At 63.3% G+C, this 19,796-nt stretch overlaps 2 protein-coding genes across 2 annotated transcripts; one reads left to right on the top strand and one right to left on the bottom strand.

Annotated features, from left to right (window-relative positions):
* Positions 1-3,150: 3,150 nt before the first annotated feature.
* On the bottom strand, positions 3,151-13,129 carry UBE2Q1 (ubiquitin conjugating enzyme E2 Q1). The gene is made up of 13 exons (XM_068414885.1): positions 12,759-13,129; positions 11,560-11,664; positions 11,166-11,270; positions 10,108-10,158; positions 7,440-7,580; positions 6,833-6,917; positions 6,331-6,391; positions 5,707-5,797; positions 5,550-5,608; positions 5,220-5,268; positions 3,890-3,985; positions 3,688-3,754; positions 3,151-3,350 (listed from the first exon to the last, which is right to left on the bottom strand). The coding sequence occupies exons 1-13, from the start codon at positions 13,044-13,046 to the stop codon at positions 3,319-3,321; spliced, it is 1,230 nt and encodes a 409-aa protein (XP_068270986.1). The 5' UTR covers positions 13,047-13,129; the 3' UTR covers positions 3,151-3,318.
* Positions 13,130-13,714: 585 nt separating this feature from the next.
* On the top strand, positions 13,715-19,214 carry CHRNB2 (cholinergic receptor nicotinic beta 2 subunit). The gene is made up of 6 exons (XM_068414334.1): positions 13,715-13,860; positions 15,118-15,263; positions 15,364-15,408; positions 16,343-16,452; positions 16,549-17,518; positions 18,918-19,214. Exons 1-6 carry the CDS (start codon positions 13,818-13,820, stop codon positions 19,086-19,088), a joined length of 1,485 nt encoding a protein of 494 aa, XP_068270435.1. The 5' UTR covers positions 13,715-13,817; the 3' UTR covers positions 19,089-19,214.
* Positions 19,215-19,796: the final 582 nt, after the last annotated feature.

Genomic DNA, 19,796 nt, shown 5'->3' with positions numbered 1-19,796 from the left:
TGTCCTGGCGCTGGGCACCACTGAGGAGAGTCTGGCCCATCCCCTTGACACCCGCCCCGAAGGTATTTGTGAGCATTGAGAAGATCCCCCCTCAGTCTGCTCTTCTCCAGCTGAACAGCCCCAGCTCCCTCAGCCTCTCCTCTCAGCAGAGATGCTCCAGCCCTCTGACCATCTCCGTACCCCTCCGCTGGACTCTCTCCAGTAGCTCCTTGTCTGTCTTGAACTGGGGGGGGCCCAGAACTGGACCTAGTTACTCCAGGTGTGGCCTCACCAGGGCAGTGTAGAGGGGGAGGAGAACCTCCCTCAACCTGCTGCCCACACTCTTCCTCATGCACCCCAGGACACCATTGGCCAAGACCCCCATGAAGAATTCCCTCCCCCCCCCCATGCACGAGACCCCCACGTGCAGCCAGAGCACGGCCCCGGTGAGCTGTGGTTTGCACCACGCCAATGCAGCCCTACTTCTGCCGCCTCTACCGAGCCCTCGCCGGAAAACCCCAGCCGAACCCAGCGATTTGGCTTCCTGCCGGGCCGGCAGCCGGGCTGCGCGGTGCCGGGGAGGGGGGGACACCCCTCACCGACCCATTTTCAACAGAAAGGGGTTGTTTTTGCAGGTAAAGATGCTCCCGCAACCCCCCTGGGTCGGGCTCCGCCTGGAGAACATCCCCAAGGACCAACCAGATCCTACAGATCCCAGTGCTGGTGGTGGGGGGGCACTGGGAGAACAGACCCCGACTCGGTCCCCAGCACCGTGACCCCAACCCCGTCCGGGTGCCGGGTGGCCTCGAGCAGCGGCGCAGGGTCGCCGTAGGAAGCGGTTTCCTCGCCCGGGCAGGATGCGGCTCGCGGCGGGGAGGTGCCGCTGCCAGGCTGGCGCCCGACCCGGCGCTGGGAGCTTGGGCGGCTTCAGCTCCCGGTGGCACGGCAGCCACACGTCTGCTTTGGGAAGCCTCCCCCCGTGACACCGGCACCGGTGACAGACGGCACTGCGCGTTCTCCCGGAGAAGCCGAAAGGAGAAGCGGTGACGAGCCCCGAGCCCGCAGCGGGACAGATCCTGGCGAGGACAGACGGGACGGACAGACGCCAGCTCGGGCCGGTCCTGCCGTGCCTCCAGCCTCGACGCCCGCCGGGGCAGGGTCCAGCAGGACCCCGTCCAACTCCCCCACTCATCCCAGCCCAGAAAGCCGCCAGGATTGGGGAGTTTGCGTCCCATGAGCTCTCCCGCCCAGCTCAGCGCACCCAAACCCAAGCCCAGCACTGGAGCGAGTGCAGAGGAGGGCGACCAAGGTGGGGAAGGGTCTGGAGGGTCTGACCTCCGAGGAACGGCTGAGGGAGCTGGGGGTGTTTAGCCTGGAGAAGAGGAGGCTCAGAGGTGACCTTAGTGCAGTCTACAACTACCTGAAGGGAGGTTGTAGCGCAGTGGGAGTCGGCCTCTTCTCCCAGGCAACTAGCAATAGGACAAGAGGACACAGCCTCAAGCTTGGCCAGGGGAGGGTCAGGTTGGACATTAGGAAGCATTTCTTCTCAGCAAGGGTCATTAGCCATTGGAAGGGGCTGCCCAGGGAGGTGGGGGAGTCACCATCTCTGGAGGGGTTTAAGAAAAGACTGGACATGGCCCTTAGTGCCCTGGTCTAGTTGCCATGGTGGTGTCAGGGCAATGGTTGGACTCGATGATCCCAGAGGGCTCTTCCAACCTGATTGATTCTGGGATTCTGTGGGGTCAGTGGGTGCAGCCCCCACCTCACCCAATATCAACCTCACAAGCTTTTTAACCCTTCATTAAACTCGTGTTTAATGAAACCCCCTCCCCAGGCGCTTCCTTGGTGCTGGTTGCGCTAACGAGGGGAGCGGAGCGCGGTGCCTCCGTCCCCACCAGCACCAGGCGCTGGGGTGGCCCCAGGACCCCCCTGGGGTGGCCCCAGGACCTCGCTGGGTGCTGGTGGGGGACAGAGGAGCAGAGCACAGGGCAGAGCTGTCACAAACCCCCCCAAGTCCTTCAGCAAAGCACTTAAAAATAGTCCCTGACGGAGGCCGGAGCGGCTCCCGCAGCCATCAGCAATCCTCCTCTTCCTCTTTTTCTTCCAAGGCTGGGAGCAGGACAAGGCCTACGGAGGGGAACAGCTGCTGGAGGAGATAATGGACATCTTCTGAGGCTCTTTGATTTTCTAATAACTTTTATTTAAACACAGTGAATTAATACTGATGGTCTGGCTTTGAGGCTCGTGAGTCAGCGATGTCCTCCAGCTGAGGACGCAGCACACGTTCGAGGAGCTTCAACACCCAAAATCTCCTTCCAGCAGCTTCAGGACAGAGCGGGGGGGATTCGAGCAAGGAAGAGGGACTGAAGAAAGATGGTTTTCTGCTCCAGCCCTGGAGCGCTGAGCAGGAAGGACGGCTTGAGGATGAAAAATAAAACAAAACTCTACAGAATTGGGTCGCTGGAGAGCAGTGATCCCCCCCAGTGCTGCCCAGAGCCCCTTGGCTCAGCAGCTTTCAGCCCCAGCGTGGAGATACGAGGGGCTCAGCCCCTTTCCCCATCCACCGGTGGGGTTGTGGGGAGAGATGAGGTTAAGGGCTACAGCCCCGGGGTTGTCATGGCAGAGCCACCGCTCATCGCTTACAGGAGACAGAAGTTTGGGTGGAAGGTGGCAGTTTATAAAGAGAAAAGTCTATTCTTGGTCCAGGGGAGCTGCCTTGGTGCCAAAAATCAAGAGGGTTTTCTTCCTCCCAGGTGGCTGTTCCAAACCTTCCCCCATGGTTTGTCCAGCACAACCATTCCTGAGCCCCTCAGCTCCATCCACCGCCCCGGTCCGGGCCCAGGGCTGGAGCTGCAGCGTGGCACGGGGGCTGCGAAGGGGTTTGTGATCCCTGCCTCTACTTGGAATTAAAAAAAATTAAGTCAAACGAGCATCTTCAAATTAACAAACTGTAACTTTTCTCCAAGATACTTTTTTTCATACACATCAGTCATACACTGTAACAAAAAAAAAAAAAAAAAAAAAAGCAGTGTACATGAAATAAGAAAATAAATTAAATCCATAGGTAAGGAGGATGCTCTAGACTGGAGCAGAGTCGAAAGTTTCCAGCGATACAAGAGGCTCAAAAGTTGGTGTTAACAAGAACGCCTACGAGCAAGGGTCCAGCGAGTGTTTCAGGACAATCCAACGGCTTCAACAGTTTTATTTTAGAGTTTTTAAACAGCTGTTATTGTCCTGCAACAGGCAGAGCTACGACATCCTGGGAGAAAGCCGAGAGGCATCGTGAAGATCCAAGTAGAGCATCCAGAAGAGAAGGGGGTTGGTCCCGCGGGCGCCGTGCTAGCCGTCCTCTTTGGGTGGTGTGTACCAGCCTGGAAGGAGAAAAGACATCGGTGAGGGATGAAACTGTGTGGGAACAGGGATCTATGGCTGGAAAAGTGGTGGCACAAGCACACCAAGTCCCACAGCTCCCTGACACCACCCAGACAACGACACGTGTCTCTAGTTAGAGCTGAAGGAGCCCAGTGCCAACCGGGGTGGCCACAGGCAAGGGCAGGGGGACGCTGCAGCCACTCTCCGCGTTAGACAGCGGCTGCTGTCGTCTTGCTCTGCAGAATCTCTGCAGAAAAAACCTCACGGAGCTCGTCTGGATGCTCAGCTGAGGGGAGCAGCAAGAGGAAAGGCAGGTCCTCTCCCCTCAGGCCTCACCGTTCTTCTCGTGGATCTGCACCAGGGACCTGTAGGACTGCTGCGCTCGCGTCAGGCTGTACTGGTTCTGCAAGGGAAGGCAGGGTGAGGGTCAGCCGGGGTGTCCCACGCGCCGTCCCCAGGCACGCCGCGCTGCCAGAGCTGGCTGCTCGTCTGCCTCCATCCCGCTACCAAAAGTTCCCAGACCCTGACCAGGCCGTACCTTGTTGGCTCCAAACTGTACCCGTGCCTTCCCTTTCACCAGCGTTGCGCTGATCTGCATGATCACCGACTCGATGGAGTAGGCGCTGCTCCAGCCCTGAGGGACAGAGCACAACACGTGGTGAAGAGAGTTAAATCCAGTTGGTGACCGGTCACCAGTGCTGTTCCCAGGGCTCAGTGTTGGGGCCAGTTCTCTTTAATAGTGTCTTTATCAATGATCTGGACGAGGGGATCGAGTGCACCCTCAGTGAGTTCGCAGACAACACCAAGCTGGGCAGAAGTGTTGACCCACTCAAGTGTAGGAAGGCTCTACAAAGGGGTCTGAACATGCTGGACCGATGGGCCGAGGCCACTGTGTGAGGGTCAACAAGGCCAAGTGTCGGGTCCTGCCCTTGGGGCACAACAACCCCACGCACCACTACAGGCTGGGGGAAGAGTGGCTGGAAAAGGACCTGGGGGTGTTGGTCGATGGTGGCTGAATATGAGCCAGCAGTGTGCCCAGGTGGCCAAGAAGGCCACCAGCATCCTGGCTTGTGTCAGCACTAGTGCGGCCAGCGGGACTAGGGCAGGGATGGTCCCCCTGGACTCGGCACTGGTGAGGCCGCACCTCGAATCCTGGGGTCAGTTTTGGGCCCCTCACGACAAGAAAGACCTTGAGGTGCTGGAGCGAGTCCAGAGAAGGGCAACGGGGCTGGTGAAGGGTCTGGAGCACAAGTGTGATGGGGAGCGGCTGAGGGACCTGGGGGGGTTTAGCCTGGAGAAAAGGAGGCTGAGGGGAGACCTTCTCGCTCTCTACAACTGCCTGAAAGGAGGGTGGGGGTCAGGCTGTTTTCCCAAGCAATAGGGTGAGAGGAAACGGCCTCAAGTTGCCCCAGGGGAGGTTTAGGTTGGAGATCAGGGACAATTTCTTCTCCAAAAGGGTTGTCAAGCGCTGGCACAGGCTGCCCAGGGCAGTGGTGGAGTCCCCATCCCTGGGGGGATTTAAAAGCCGTGTAGATGTGGTGCTGAGGGCCATGGGTTAGTGGTGGCCTTGGCAGCGCTGGGGTAACGGTTGGACTCGATGATCTTCAAGGTCCTTCCCAAACAAAACCATTCTGTGATTCTGCAATTCTAACACAGTGAGGCCAGCACAGGTGGGACCCCCAGTCCAAGTGCTTTGCTTCCCCGTAGGAAGAGCCTTCCCGAGCCCAGCACGGGCATCGCAAAGCCACGCCGGGCAGGGGCACGGGCAGGATTCCGCTGCCAGCGGCCCCCCAAGCACAGCAGAGAGCAGCAGCTCCCCGAGAGCCCACGCTGGCAGCGTTGAGCTCCACGTAGCAGCCAGCACCCACCTGTTTTGTAAGCAGCTCCATGCAGATGGCACCACCACCCAGAACATACCTTGGGGAAGGAATGGGATCAAGTTATGGCAGAGCCAGACCCAGCCTCACCCACTCGCTGTCCCAGAGATGAAGAGTTCTCTCAGAGTAGATCTCAGATGGAAAAATAAAGAGGGTTTTCTTCCTCCCAGGTGGATTAAAGAATCCACCACCCTTGTCGATGCTCCCCGAGCTGCTACAGACTCGTATCGGGGAGATGACGGGACTGTGCAGCGCTGGATAAACTCTCAGTGAAAACTGCTGGAGAGCTCAGCGAGCAGAGACAAGGGAAGAGTGACTTACCCCCCCGACAGCACCGGCGACACGACCCTTACGAACGGTGGATCAAAAGGAAAGTTATCCTGGAAGAGGAGGAAGGAAGTAAAGCCGGTGAGAAACGTCTTCACTGAAGACTCGCTGAGGCAGGCGTCTCTCGAGGAGGGGGAAGGAGAAGCCTTACTTTAAAGGAGAAGTTTAGGAGGATGAAATCTGTTCCTTCTTTCTCTTTGAGGATCTGGAGATCATTGTGCAAAGCGCTATCCTCGTCAACCCTGGAAAAAAAAAAGAGGCTGAGTCAAGGTCATCACACCTCAAAGCCACCCACACTTCACTACCACCAACCCCAGAGCTACCACATCTGCGCTGCCACGGGGACCCTGGGGTTCCCACAGCACGGGCCGTCAGCATTCTGCTCCTGGTTTGCAGAGAAAACCATCACCCCCCCCCACTTTATTTTTTTTCCATGCTGCCAGCTTAAAAATAAAGACCGCCTGGCCCAAGGAAAAGGGCAGCACCGGTGGCTGGAGGGTGTGAGAGCTCAGGGTTCGGGCTGGTGCACCTCTTCCAGGACTCTAGGAAGAGCAGACAGACTTGTAAAGCCCTCAAATTATCTCCTCTTTCTCTGGAGATCTCCTTTCTGACGTGGAGACAAGCAAGGAAGCGCCCCAAGAGAGGCTAACCCAAGGTCTGCCAGGTGCTCCCCTGCCCTGCTCACTTCCCCTCTGGCTCCCGGGGATGTTTTTTGGTCCCACCATCACCACCAAAATCCACCACAGTTGCGTGATTCCCAAGCTGCGCCACCTACTTGAGGAGTTTGACGTTCCAATCGTACAGGCTGTCGTTCACGAGTTCAACTGCATAGTATCCTGCGAGGCAGAGAAGAGGTGGCATCACTGCTGGGGGGAGATCGAGCCACCCCCCAAGATTTCAAACCCCCTTGGCCCTGCAACACCACCTCAGCCTGGCACAGAGCCCCCCAAAAAGCAGCATTTCTCCAAAAGGACTGCACTTTTCCTACACCTGCTCTTTCCCCCGAGTCCTTGGGCTCAGGAAAGGTGTAGGAGCACCATCACCCTTGAAAGCCAGATCACCCTCCCACCCCCAGCATGTTTCCTCACTTCCATCCAGCACTGGCAGGGAACAGAGAGATGCTAAGACAGCTTAAGATCCTAAGACCAAAGATCCTCTCCCCAGCTGAGCACAACAGCTCTCAGACCCACGAGGTGCCATCCTGAACGAGGAGCAAAACCCCAGCACGAAGCGTGGGGCAGCAGCCCCCCTCCCTCAAGCTCCCCGTGGTCACTTACCGCCCTTAAAACTTGGTGATCGGTAAATATCCCTGAGCTCCTTCATTAGCCGGTCGGTGGCCTGCACAGACCCAGACACTGCACCCTACGAGGGATTTGGGAGGAGGGAAGTCACTTCATTACGCTGTGCCCACCACGGCTCTCGCTCTACGAGGCCAACGCTCGAGCTAGAACTCCCATCCAGCCTCTAAACCAGACCTTCCCGTGTCCCTCACCTCCCAAACCTTCCCCTTTCCCCCTACACCATCATCCCTCGCCCCAAATGCCACCCCAGGCAGCAGAAACACCTCTGTACCCCCTCAACTCATCAGAATCTCAACCCAGGAGTATAAAAGCACAACGCACCGCCCACCTCCCCGGCCCAAAGCGAGCTGCAGCTCTTGGGAGCAGAGGAGAACCCCAGATCTCACTGGGGGAAGGCAGCCCCACGTAGCACCGACGCCTCGGGGCACGCCTGAGGCTCACACTTACTTCCCTGAGCTGCAGAGACAGTTCACGGATCTCTCTGCATCAGCCACCCCCGAGAGTGTTTAGGGCTAGTGGGTGCCTCCGTCGCCCTCGGGGCCCTCTGCTCCCCCAACCCGCCCGCCCGCCGGGCGACACGTACATTTAAGTAATCTTGCCTCTGGTTCTTTTTGATTTTCTCTAAAATGGCCAGGTTTTCCTTCCCGATGCCTTCATCCTCCGTCTTCTTCCCATCTGCCGGCTCTTCCTCTTTCATCTCATAGTGGTCCAAGTCCTCACTGTCCTGGGAAGGGGAGAGGAGGGGTAGGAGGAAACGCAGCTTCGCTCCTCCCTGCTCCGACAGCAGCTGCCCTGAACCAGGAAGGATTCACGGGGCAACTCTCCCTCCCCCAGAGAGTCCCAAACCCTGAATCGAAGCACCAACAGGGTGGAAGACCTGGTTGGGAAGAAATTCGAGGCACTAGGCCCCCCCCGCCGCCCTCCCGTGCCAAAGCCAGCAGGCAGAGCCGCACGCTTCCCTTTCCAGACATAAGTCGGGCTCACACAAGCTCTTTGTTCGCCAGACTCTTCCCTGCCAAGTCTGACGCCTGGTTATAATTAGCCATTAATCACGTACGCTCCCCAACGAGCCCCGTGTAAACCGAAGGGCGCCGCAGCTCGGCACGTGCCGGGCTCAAGCTGCCCCGTGCCACCGTCCTGGACAGCCGGGACAAGCGCAGACCCTCGGCTCAGCACTGTCTGGCCATGCCGCTCCCCAAAAACCCAACATGAGCTCAGGCCGCCAGCAGCATGAGGAGCAGAGACCCTCCCACGTAAAATTCAGCTCAGTTATCATAAAATTCAGTGAAACGTTTTTTTTCCCCTCAAAAATAACGTTTCACTGCGCATCTGGAGGCTCTTTGTAGATCAGCTGAGCTCTCCACCGCACAGCCCACTCCCAGTTCTCTCCCCAACCCCGGCAAACACTCTGCCCCTCATCAGGCTGAGGTGGGCAAGACCCCGATGCCAATAACCACTAAAAACCAGTCGCAACCATCAGGGCCCACCGCAGAGATCCCTCTCCCCGTGCCCAGCGTCAGCACACGGGGTTCAGCCACCCGGGAGCTGCCTGCGAAGGGCCGCGGGGCCGCAGAGCTCCAGCGCTGGCATTAAATCCCCTGAACAAGTGTTTACTTTGGCCTCTCCGAGCCAACCGCTGCTATTCTGGACGAGCAGCATTTCTGGAAGGGCTTTGACATTTTTAGACCGTCACGAAGGAAAATAGATCCTGCTAGAAAAATCCCTCGAGTGGATTAACCTGCACAACGCATCTCCGCACCGGGGCACGGCTCTGCTCTCCCGACACAGCCCAACAAATCCCAACTGCTCAGCAAGAAACTTGCTCTAAGCGGGAGCGTCGTCCCCGCACGTCCCCTCAGTGCCCGAGGATTTTGTTCCCAGCCCACGGGAGCGCGAGGACTCGCATGTCACAAATCCACCACGAAGCAGCGAGTTCGCAGAGACACGAGGTTATTCCATTAGTGGTTTAAGCCTCATTTTCTCCAGGAGCCTGGCAAAGCTCAGCCTTAATTTAGCAAGCTCTTCGCTTCATTAAAACCCCCAACAACTGTCAGACGTGCCGCTGCTAAGTGACCTGCCCCCGGGCTCCGCGGAGCTGCCGACTGTACTCGGCACTGGTGAGGCCGCACCTCGAATCCTGTGTCCATTTCTGGGCCCCGCACTTCAGGAGAGATGTTGAGGTGTTGGAGCGAGTGCAGAGGAGGGCGACCAAGCTGGTGAAGGGTCTGGAGGGTCTGACCTCCGAGGAATGGCTGAGGGAGCTGGGGGTGTTTAGCCTGGAGAAGAGGAGGCTCAGAGGTGACCTTAGTGCAGTCTACAACTACCTGAAGGGAGGTTGTAGTGAAGTGGGAGTCGGCCTCTTCTCCCGGGCAACCAGCGATAGGACAAGAGGACACAGCCTCAAGCTTGGCCAGGGGAGGTTCAGGTTGGACATTAGGAAGCATTTCTTCTCAGCAAGGGTCATTAGCCATTGGAAGGGGCTGCCCAGGGAGGTGGTGGAGTCACCATCTCTGGAGAGGTTTAAGATAAGACTGGACATGGCCCTTAGTGCCCTGGTCTAGTTGCCATGGTGGTGTCAGGGCAATGGTTGGACTCGATGAGCCCAGAGGGCTCTTCCAACCTCATTGATTCTCTGATTCTATGACTGGGTCGCCCGTGTCCCCCCGGCAGCCCAGGAGAAGCGCACGAGGCCGTCGCGAAACGTCACCATGGAGATGCAAAATTATTCCGCCCACTTCTAGAGATCTCGAAAACGCAAAGCAAACAAGCGAAGCTCAAGGGGGGGGTGATAATTCCCAGCCTGCAGCGAAGCAGGGCTGCCTCTGCTCCCGCCGCCGAGCTCGCTCGCGCTCAGTCGTCCTCCCTAATCCTCTCCGCGGGAGTCCCGTTTTCACGGTGCCATTTCCCCGCCGGCACCTCGGGAATCCCAGCGCTCCCGAGTACATTTCAGGCTCTAAAGCACAACAGCGTTGAGTCGAGAGAGAAATCATCCGAGGGGCTCCGCTCTCGGCTCGCCTCCATGCCCAGGGAGGCCACGGCTGCGCCTCTGCGGTCTGTGAACACGTCCGTGGCTCAGGACCTGGGTCCTCAGCACCAAAACGCTGAGGATAAGGAAACCTTCGAGCCAAACAGCGGGTTCTTCCCTGCCTGGGCTCCACGAGCTTCTCCCTGCGCCCTCGCACCTTGCAGCAGGCACCTCCCCGTGCTCGGCTGTCCGGTGTAATTCCTCCTACGGCGAAGGCGGCACTTACCTCTGGCATCTCTTCGTCTTCCTCTTCAGAGGACACCTCTTCCTGCGTGCTCTGCGGGGACAAAAGGACGAGAGACCGAGATCGCACCGTCAGCTTCCTGAGGCAGCGCTCTCCTGCCTTCCTGCACCCCTCTGAGGGAAGGTGAACCAGGGAGTGACAAGCAGAAGCAAGTTAAAAGCAGAGTGAAGCTGAGAAGCTTTATAGGAAATGACACCGGAGCAGCTAAAACAGCACCGAGGAGCAAGGGAGCAGGTTGGGGTCAGCCAGGATGGGAATGCACCCCACGGAGAGGAGATCATCGAATCGCAGAATGGTTTGGGTTGGGAAGGACCTTTAAGATCATCAAGTCCAACCGTTACCCCAGCGCTGCCAAGGCCACCACTAACCCATGGCCCTCAGCACCACATCTCCACGGCTTTTAAATCCCCCCAGGGATGGGGGCTCCACCACTGCCCTGGGCAGCCTGTGCCAGCGCTTGACAACCCTTTGGGGAAGAAATTGTCCCTGATCTCCAACCTAAACCTCCCCTGGGGCAACTTGAGGCCAGAAGGTCTCCCCTCAGCCTCCTTTTCTCCAGACTAAACCCCCCCAGGTCCCTCAGCCGCTCCCCATCACACTTGTGCTCCAGACCCTTCCCCAGCCCCGTTGCCCTTCTCTGGACTCGCTCCAGCACCTCAAGGTCTTTCTTGTCGTGAGGGGCCCAAAACTGACCCCAGGATTCGAGGTGCGGCCTCACCAGTGCTGAGTCCAGGGGGACGATCCCTGCCCTAGTCCTGCTGGCCACACTAGTGCTGACACAAGCCAGGATGCTGGTGGCCTTCTTGGCCACCTGGGTACACTGCTGGCTCATATTCAGCCACCATCAACCAACACCCCCAGGTCCTTTTCCAGCCACTCTTTCCCCAGGCTGTAGCGGTGCGTGGGGTTGTTGTGCCCCAAGGGCAGGGCCCGACCCTTGGCCTCACCTGCTCCCTTCAGCGTTAGGAAACCTCAGCCTCTACAGCAAACTCCAAGGAACTTGTTTCATCAGCTTAAAAATCTCCTCCCGAGTCACTCACCTGTTCTGCCGGCAGAGGCTGGTCCAACATTTCAACATCTGGATGTTGGGGGAGGTTGTAGAGTTTGCACAGGTCAGAGATTATTCGCTTCAGGTGCTGCAGAAGCTGTTGGGAGAGGAGACGAGCGTCAGAGAAACGCAGAGACCCTCGTGCCAAGCTCACCCTCAGCCGCCCCCAGCTTTGCCCCGCAAACAAGCGAGCGAAGGCCCGCAGCAGCCACGGGGAGGGGGAAAAAAATAAATCACACCCCAGCATCAAACTCCGAGCTGCTCATCCCAAACTGCCTGAACCCTTCCGAGGCCGGACGCACCCTCGGGCGGTCGGAGGCACCCAGGAGGGATTCTGCCCTCCCAGCCTCTCGCCTCGCCCCTCCCCAGGCAGCGACCCCCCTCACCAGCGTGTCTCCTTTGCCGACTTCCACCAGCCTCTCCAGGATAGCTACCAGGTTGGGATCGTCCGATTCCACAGACCACATCGGAGGAACAGCTGGGTAAGACTCCTGGAAAGAAGGAAAAGGCGGTGTCTGAGCCGCCGCAACCGCCCCCGCCCCACCGACGCAGCCAGAGAGGGAGCTGCAGCCCCGAGGGCCCCACGAGCGGATCCCTCCGCATCCATCCCAACCCCAGGCCGAGGGGTAAAACCCCCCCCCGGCTCCAACCGTGCCGGCCTGGCCCAGCTCTGCGCCGCTTGCCCCCGCGGCCCGGGGTGGGATGAGGAGGGTGGTGATGTTTTGGCCACCCCCTTTGGTCGCTGGGGCCTTTGGGGGTCACGGCAGGACACCGAGAGCCTTTCAGGCCGCCCCACGGGCCTCCTGGCTCACCGGAGGAGAGGAACGAGGCGTGCACGACCCGACAGCACCCGCGCAGGGGCCAAGCAGCCGCCCTTAACCCAGGGCAAAGCCGCCGCCAGCCTCGACAACGCTCCCGAGGCCCAGGCGGTGTCGGCAGCGGGGGCTCGCCGTGCTCCGCTCCTCGGCCCGAGCCGCGACACCGAGCGAGACGGGACCCGCGCCCCATCGCGAACCGACCCAGGAGCCCCCTAAAACCCAGGTGAGGAGCCCCAGAGCGGACCCACAGAGCCCGGCGCTGATGCCGCGGGTGCCCCCCTTCTCCAGGTGCTCAGGGAAACCGCCCCCCAAAAAGAAAACCCCGGTAAAAGCGGGTGCAGAGTCTCGTACGGGGGAGGAAGGGGCCGTCAGCGCGGTGACAGCACCCAGCGGCCCCCCCAAGCTGCCCCCCAGGCCCTGCCTGCGCCCACCGGGGGAGGGTGAAGGCTCCGGGGTCTGATCTGCCCGGGTACGGCAGCCCGGTGGGGCGGGGGGGGCTGAGCGCGGCTCGCACCCCCCGGGAAGGCGGGGGGCCGGAGGCAGGGCCCCCCCCGAGGCCGCCTCAGCCTGGCCTAGATCCCCCCGTGCCCTGCAGCCAGCCCCGGGGAACGGCGGGGCACGGGCCGGTTCCCCCGCCCAGCAACGGGTTCCTACGGCCGGCAGCCCCCGCCGGCTCCTCGGAGCGGCCTCTCGGTCCCAGGGTCCCACCCCCGTAGCCAGGGCCCGTCGCACCGGGCCGGTGTCCGCGCCCCCTCCCCGGGCCTCACCGTGATGTTGCAGTGGATGCGGACGGGCTCCGGTGGCGGCCCCCGGGAGCCAGAGGCACCGGCGCGGGCCCCGGCTCCCGGGACGAACTCGCAGCTGATCTCGTCGGGGCAGGCGCTGCCGATGCGGAACCGCTCGTGGCTCCGGTGGAAGATGGACTCGAGCAACCGCAGCTCCCGCTTCAAGAGCCTCCCGGTGGGGGCCGCCGCCACCTCGGTTCCGCTCCGCCCGTCTCCCCCCCCCGCCGCCGCCTGCGACCCCGCCGCCTCCTCCGCCCCCGCCCGCTGCATCTTCCCATGGAGGGACCCACTCCGCCGTCGCCGCCGCCGCCGCCGCAGCCCCCGGAGCCGGCCCAAGATGGCGGCGGGACGGCCCCGCTCTGGCGGAAGTGACCCCTCCCGTCAACGGCGGAAGGGGCGGGACTTCAACCGCCGGAAGCGCTCGTCCAACCGGCGACGGGGACGGGGGAGGGGGCGTTATGACGAGCCGGAAGTGACGGAATGGAGGTGCCAAGGGGGCGGGGCGAGAGGGGGGATGAGCCCCGCCCCTAGGCGGGAGGGGTCACGTGTGGGGGGAGTCACGTGGCCGCCGGGGCGGGGGGGCGCCGGGGGGGGGCACCGGGGGGATCCGGGGGTCCCGGGGGGTCCCGGGGCCTGAGACCCCCCTCCGCCGTGTGTGGCGGGGCCGGGGGGGGGCCCTGGGGCCCGGGAGCTGCCCCCCCTCCCCAGACTCTCGGTTCCCGTCCCGGGGCTCCCTTGCCCCGTTGGGACCGTGCCGGTACCGGGAGCGGCGGGGGGGCGGTGCTGGACCCCGGTGTGAGCGGAGGGGTGGGGAGCCCGGTGGGGCGGAGGAGGGGGCGGCCCCGGTGACGGTGGCGGTGACGGAGCGGGGAGCGCGGGGCGGCCCCGGCGCAGCGCCCGGTCCCGCCTCCCTCCCGGGGCCGCCCCCGCCCGGGCCGCCGCCGCTGCCGCCGGCTCCAGCACCGCGGAGAGCGCGGGGCAGCACCGGGGACAGCGCCCGGGCACCGGCACCGGCACCGGCACCGGCACCGGGCCGCCCCCATGGCGCTGCTCCGCGTCCTCTGCCTCCTCGCCGCCCTCAGACGTAAGTACCGGGAGGGGGGGGGACACGGGCACCGGTACCGGTACCGGCGGGGAGGGGACCGGACCGAGCCCTGGGGCTGCGCCTGTTGCACGGCACCGGCCAGCACCGACCCGGTGTGGAGCCGGGACCGGCCCGTGGTGCCCCGGTGGGGCCCGGTGGCTCTCCCGGTGCTCCCCCCCCGCCTCCCCCCGGGGCGGTACCGGGGGTGGGCAGGGACAGGCGGGGGGGGACAGGGGGTGGGCGGGGGGGGGCACCCGGCCGTCTGGCAGCACCGGGGCTCCAGGCACCGGAGCCACCCCCGGGTCCCCCCATCTCCACCCCCCCGGTTGCCTCCCCGCCCTGAGAGCAGCCCGTGACACCCGCACACTGTCACACTGTCACCCCATCACCCTGTCACACCGTCACACTGTCACACTGTCACCCCATCACACCATCACACTGTCACACTGTCACCCCGTCACACTGTCACCCCATCACACCATCACACTGTCACCCTGTCACCCCGTCACACTCTCACACTGTCACCCCGTCACACTGTCACACTGTCACACTGTCACCCCATCACCCTGTCACACTGTCACCCCGTCACACTGTCACACCGTCACACCGTCACCCATCACACTCTCACACTGTCACCCCGTCACACTGTCACCCTGTTACACTGTTACACTGTCACACCATCACACTGTCACACTCTCACACTGTCACCCCATCACCCCATCACACTGTCACACTATCACACCATCACTGTCACCCCGTCACCCCTTCACCCCTTCACCCCATCACCCCCTCATACTGTCACACCGTCACCCTCTCACCCCATCACCCCACCACCCTGTCACCCCATCACCCCGTCACACTGTCACCCCGTCACCCTGTCACCCCATCACCCCATCACCCTGTCACCCCATCACCCCGTCACACTGTCACCCCGTCACCCTGTCACCCCATCACCCCATCACACTGTCACACTGTCACCCCATCACAGTCACCCCCTCACCCCATCACCCCATCACCCTGTCACACTGTCACCCTGTCACACTGTCACCCCATCACAGTCACCCCCTCACCCCCTCACCCCTTCACCCCATCACCCCACCACCCTGTCACCCCGTCACCCCCACCCTCAAGCCGCCAGGCCCAGCCCCCCGTGGTGGGCACCGGCTCAGCCCTGGGGGTGTCCCCAGCCCCTCCCGGTGGGGTGGGGGGGGGTCCCTGCCCGCTGCCGGGGGGGGCTCAGCCTCCCGCCGCCCCCAGGGACCCTGAGCACGGACACGGAGGAGCGGCTGGTCGAGTACCTGCTGGACCCCGCGCGCTACAACAAGCTCATCCGCCCGGCCACCAACGGCTCCGAGCTGGTCACCGTGCAGCTCATGGTGTCCCTGGCGCAGCTCATCAGCGTGGTGAGTTGCCCGGGGCTCAGCTCCCCCGGGGAAGGAGTGGGGAGGGGGGGGTCCTGCAGCCCCCCAACACCCCGAGTAACCGGCCCCGCTCTCTCCGCAGCACGAGCGGGAGCAGATCATGACCACCAACGTCTGGCTGACCCAGGTGGGAGCCCTGGACTCCGCCGTGGCCCTGGGGTCCCCGTGGCCCCCTGCACTGGGATCCCCCCCGTGCACCCTGCCCCAAGACCCTCCATGCACCCCGACCCGGGATCCCCCCTGTCCTGGGGATCCCCATGAACCCTGCTCTGGGACCCCCCATGTCCACTCGGTCCTGGGGACCCCCCTGCACCCTGACCTAGGACCCCCCTTGCACCCTGACCCAGGACCCCCCTTGTTCTGGGGACCCCCCTGGACCCTGTCCCAGGACCCCCTTGTTCTGGGGACCCCCCTGCACCCTGTCCCAGGACCCCCCATGTCCACCCTGCCCTGGGACCCTCCATGCACCCAGCCCCAGCACCCACCTTGTCCTGGGGACCCCCCTGTCCCAGGACCCTCCATGCACCCTGATCCAGGGTCCCCCCATGTCCTAGGGACCCCCCTGCACCTTGCCCCAGGATCCCCCTGTCCTGGGGGGACTTCCCTTGTCCTGGGGACCCTCCTACCCCAGGACCCTCCATTTGCCCTGTCCCAGGACCCACCATGTCCACCCTGACCCAGGATCCCCCCTGTCCTGGGGACACCCCCCCAACCCTGCCCCAGGACCCCCCTTGTCCCAGGACCCCCCCTGCCCCAGAACCCTCCATTCTCCATCCCAGGAACCCCTGTGTCCACCCTGTCCTGGGGACCCCACAGCCCTGGGACCCCCCATTTCCACCCTGCCCTGGGACCCACCCTGTCCCAGGACCCCCCCTGCACCCTGCCCTGGGACACCCCCCCCACCTTCCCCCAGGACCCCCCTTGTCCTGGGGACCCCCTGCCCCAGGACCCTCCATTCACCCTATCCTGGGGACCCCCCATACCCCCTGGGTGGGACCCCCCTGCACCCCACCCTGAGCCCCCCAGGCCCCCCCGCCCGGGCTGAGCCTGCCTGCCCGCAGGAGTGGGAGGATTATCGTCTCACCTGGAAGCCGGAGGACTTTGACAACATGAAGAAGGTCCGTCTGCCCTCCAAGCACATCTGGCTGCCAGATGTGGTGCTCTACAACAAGTAGGTGTTTTTTTTTGGGGGAGGGAGGAGGAGGAGGAGGAGGAGGTGGGGGGTCCCAAGCCCATCTCAGCTGACAGCTCCTCCCTTTCGCCCCAGCGCCGACGGGATGTACGAGGTTTCCTTCTACTCCAACGCGGTGATCTCCTACGACGGCAGCATCTTCTGGCTGCCGCCGGCCATCTACAAGAGCGCGTGCAAGATCGAGGTGAAGCATTTCCCCTTCGACCAGCAAAACTGCACCATGAAATTCCGTTCCTGGACCTACGACCGTACCGAGATCGACTTGGTGCTGAAGAGCGAGGTGGCCAGCTTGGATGACTTCACACCCAGCGGCGAGTGGGACATCGTGGCGCTACCGGGCCGGCGCAACGAAAACCCCGATGACTCCACTTACGTGGACATCACCTACGACTTCATCATCCGGCGCAAGCCGCTCTTCTACACCATCAACCTCATCATCCCCTGCATCCTCATCACCTCCTTGGCCATCCTCGTCTTCTACCTCCCATCCGACTGCGGCGAGAAGATGACGCTCTGCATCTCCGTCCTGCTCGCCCTCACCGTCTTCTTGCTCCTCATCTCCAAGATCGTGCCGCCCACCTCCTTGGACGTCCCGTTGGTGGGCAAATACCTCATGTTCACCATGGTGTTGGTGACCTTCTCCATCGTCACCAGCGTCTGCGTCCTCAACGTCCACCACCGCTCGCCCACCACGCACACCATGCCGCCCTGGGTCCGCACCCTCTTCCTCCGCAAGCTCCCGGCGCTGCTCTTCATGAAGCAGCCGCGGCAGAACTGCGCCCGCCAACGCCTGCGCCAGCGCCGCCAAACCCAGGAACGCGCCGCCGCCGCCGCCGCCACCACCCTCTTCCTCCGCGCCGGTGCCCGCGCCTGCACCTGCTACGCCAACCCCGGCGCCGCCAAGGCCGAGGGGCTCAATGGCTACCGGGAGCGGCAGGGGCAAGCGGCGGCCCCCGCGGGCGGCTGCGCCTGCGGCCTGGAGGAGGCGGTGGACGGCGTGCGCTTCATCGCCGACCACATGCGCAGCGAGGACGACGACCAGAGCGTGAGTCGGGCTGGGGATGGGCAGGGGATGGGGGGTGCAGGCAGGGCTGGGGGGTGCAGGTAAGGCTGGGGGGTACGGGCAGGGCTGGGGGGTGCAGGCAGAGCTGGGGGGGTACGGGCAGGGCTGGGGGGTGCAGGCAGGGCTGGGGGGTGCAGGCAGGGGATGTGGGGTACGGGCAGGGCTGGGGGGTGCAGGCAGAGCTGGGGGGGTACGGGCAGGGCTGGGGGGTGCAGGCAGGGCTGGGGGGTGCAGGCAGGGGATGTGGGGTACAGGCAGAGCTGGGGGGTGCAGCCAGGGCTGATGGGGTATGGGCAGAGCTATGGGGTGCAGGCAGAGCTGGGGGGTGCAGGCAGGGTTGGGGGCGTACAGGCAGGGGATGTGTGGTGCAGGCAGAGCTGTGGGCGTAGGGGCAGGGCTGGGGGGTACAGGCAGAGCTGGGGGGGTACAGGCAGGGCTGGGGGGTACAGGCAGGGCTGGGGGGGTACGGGCAGAGCTGGGGGGTACAGGCAGGGCTGGGGGGGTACAGGCAGGGGATGTGGGGTGCAGGCAGTGTTAGGGAGGTATGGGCAGAGCTGGGGGGGTACAGGCAGGGCTGGGGGGTACAGGCAGGGGATGAGGGGTGCAGGCAGGGCTGGGGGGGTACAGGCAGAGCTGTGGGGTGCAGGCAGAGCTGGGGGGATACAGGCAGGACTGGGGGGTGCAGGCAGGGCTGAGGGGGTATGGGCAGGGCGGGAGGGATGCAGGCAGGGCTGGAGGGGTGTAGACAGGGTTGGAGGGTACAGGCAGAGCTGGGGGGGTACAGGCAGGGGATTGGGGGTGCAGGCAGAGCTGTGGGGTGCAGGCAGAGCTGGGGGGCTACAGGCAGGGGACGTGGGGTGCAGGCAGAGCTGGGGGGCTACAGGCAGGGGACGTGGGGTGCAGGCAGGGCTGGGGGTACAGGCAGAGCTGGGGGGGTACGGGCAGGGCTGGGGGGGGCAGAGCGCGTGCACGGCTGCACCGCAGGAAGGGACGTGCGTGACCCCCTGCACAGGGACCCCCCGCAGCCCCCGCCCGGGCAGGGGGCTCAGCCCTGGCCCCCAGCCCATCACCGCAGCCCCAACCTGCAGCGGTCGCTCGGGAATCCCGGGCGGCTCCGGGGAGCCCCGACCCTGCTGCGGATTTTGGCAGAGCCGGTGCCGGACGAGGCCGCGGGGCCGGTGCCCCCCCACGCCCCAGCTCAGCTCACTGGGGTGATGAGTTTCCTGGGCTCAGCGGCACCGGGGGACTGAGGCCCCGGGGCGGGGGGGGCCCACGGTGAAGCCACAGCGTTGAGGGAGCAGATTTGGGAGCTCCCAGTCCGGGATACTGGGTGATACTGGAGCCCCCGGCCTGACCCGGCCTCTCTCCCGGCACCGCGTAGGTGAGCGAGGACTGGAAGTACGTGGCCATGGTCATCGACCGCCTCTTCTTGTGGATCTTCGTCTTCGTCTGCGTCTTCGGCACCGTCGGCATGTTCCTCCAGCCCCTCTTCCAGAATTACGCCACCAACTCCCTGCTCCAGCTCGGCCACGGCACCCCCACCTCCAAATAACGCCGGCGCCGCCGCTCGCCCTCCCCAGGGACAGCGAGGGACCGCGGGCTCCGCGTCCCCTCCCCGCCGGGGTCCCGGAGAGCCGGGCGCTGGGCTCCAACCCAATAAATACTCACACAGGAGGGAGCTGGGTGGTTTTGGTGTCGTTTTATCGCTGCGGGAGCAGGATGGGGCCAGGGCTGGGCTGGGGGGACTCGGGCTCCCCGTGACCGGGGAGGAATTGGGTGTGGAAGGGGAAAAATCCCACGTCCCAGGCAGGAGGAGGCTATTTTTAAGTCCTACCTTCAGGCAGGGCTTGGGCAGCTCCACGCTCCGGCAGTGCCACCGTCCCCTGCCAAACACCGGGCTTGGGGCACCGGAGCTGAAGGAAAAAATACAAATCAATCCCCACGGGAGCCAGGGCCCCGCTGCGGGTTGCGGAGCCGGTGGCAGCCCCGGCCCCGCAGGCAGGAATTGGCCTCATCGGGGCAAATTGTAACGGAGGTTTTGCTATAAATAAACCCCGCTAATCCCGCGGGGTGGGGGGAGCGTGGCGCAGGCGGGCGGCATGCAGCGCCGGGGGGGGAAGCCGTACGCTAGAAATTAATTTAAATCCCAGCACTTCACCCGGACAGAGAAATGCTGAGGCTGCTCCAGCACCTCCTCGGCCCCGGGGTGCACCCCAAAACTTCAGCGTTGAGGTTTGTCCTGCTCTGTGTTCCCTCTGCT

This window comes from Nyctibius grandis, chromosome 17 (genome assembly GCF_013368605.1).
Source record: "Nyctibius grandis isolate bNycGra1 chromosome 17, bNycGra1.pri, whole genome shotgun sequence".
In the NCBI taxonomy this organism is placed as follows: domain Eukaryota; kingdom Metazoa; phylum Chordata; class Aves; order Nyctibiiformes; family Nyctibiidae; genus Nyctibius; species Nyctibius grandis.
The sequence above is the reverse complement of the archived record's forward strand: the minus strand, read 5'-3'. Positions and strand labels throughout refer to the sequence as shown.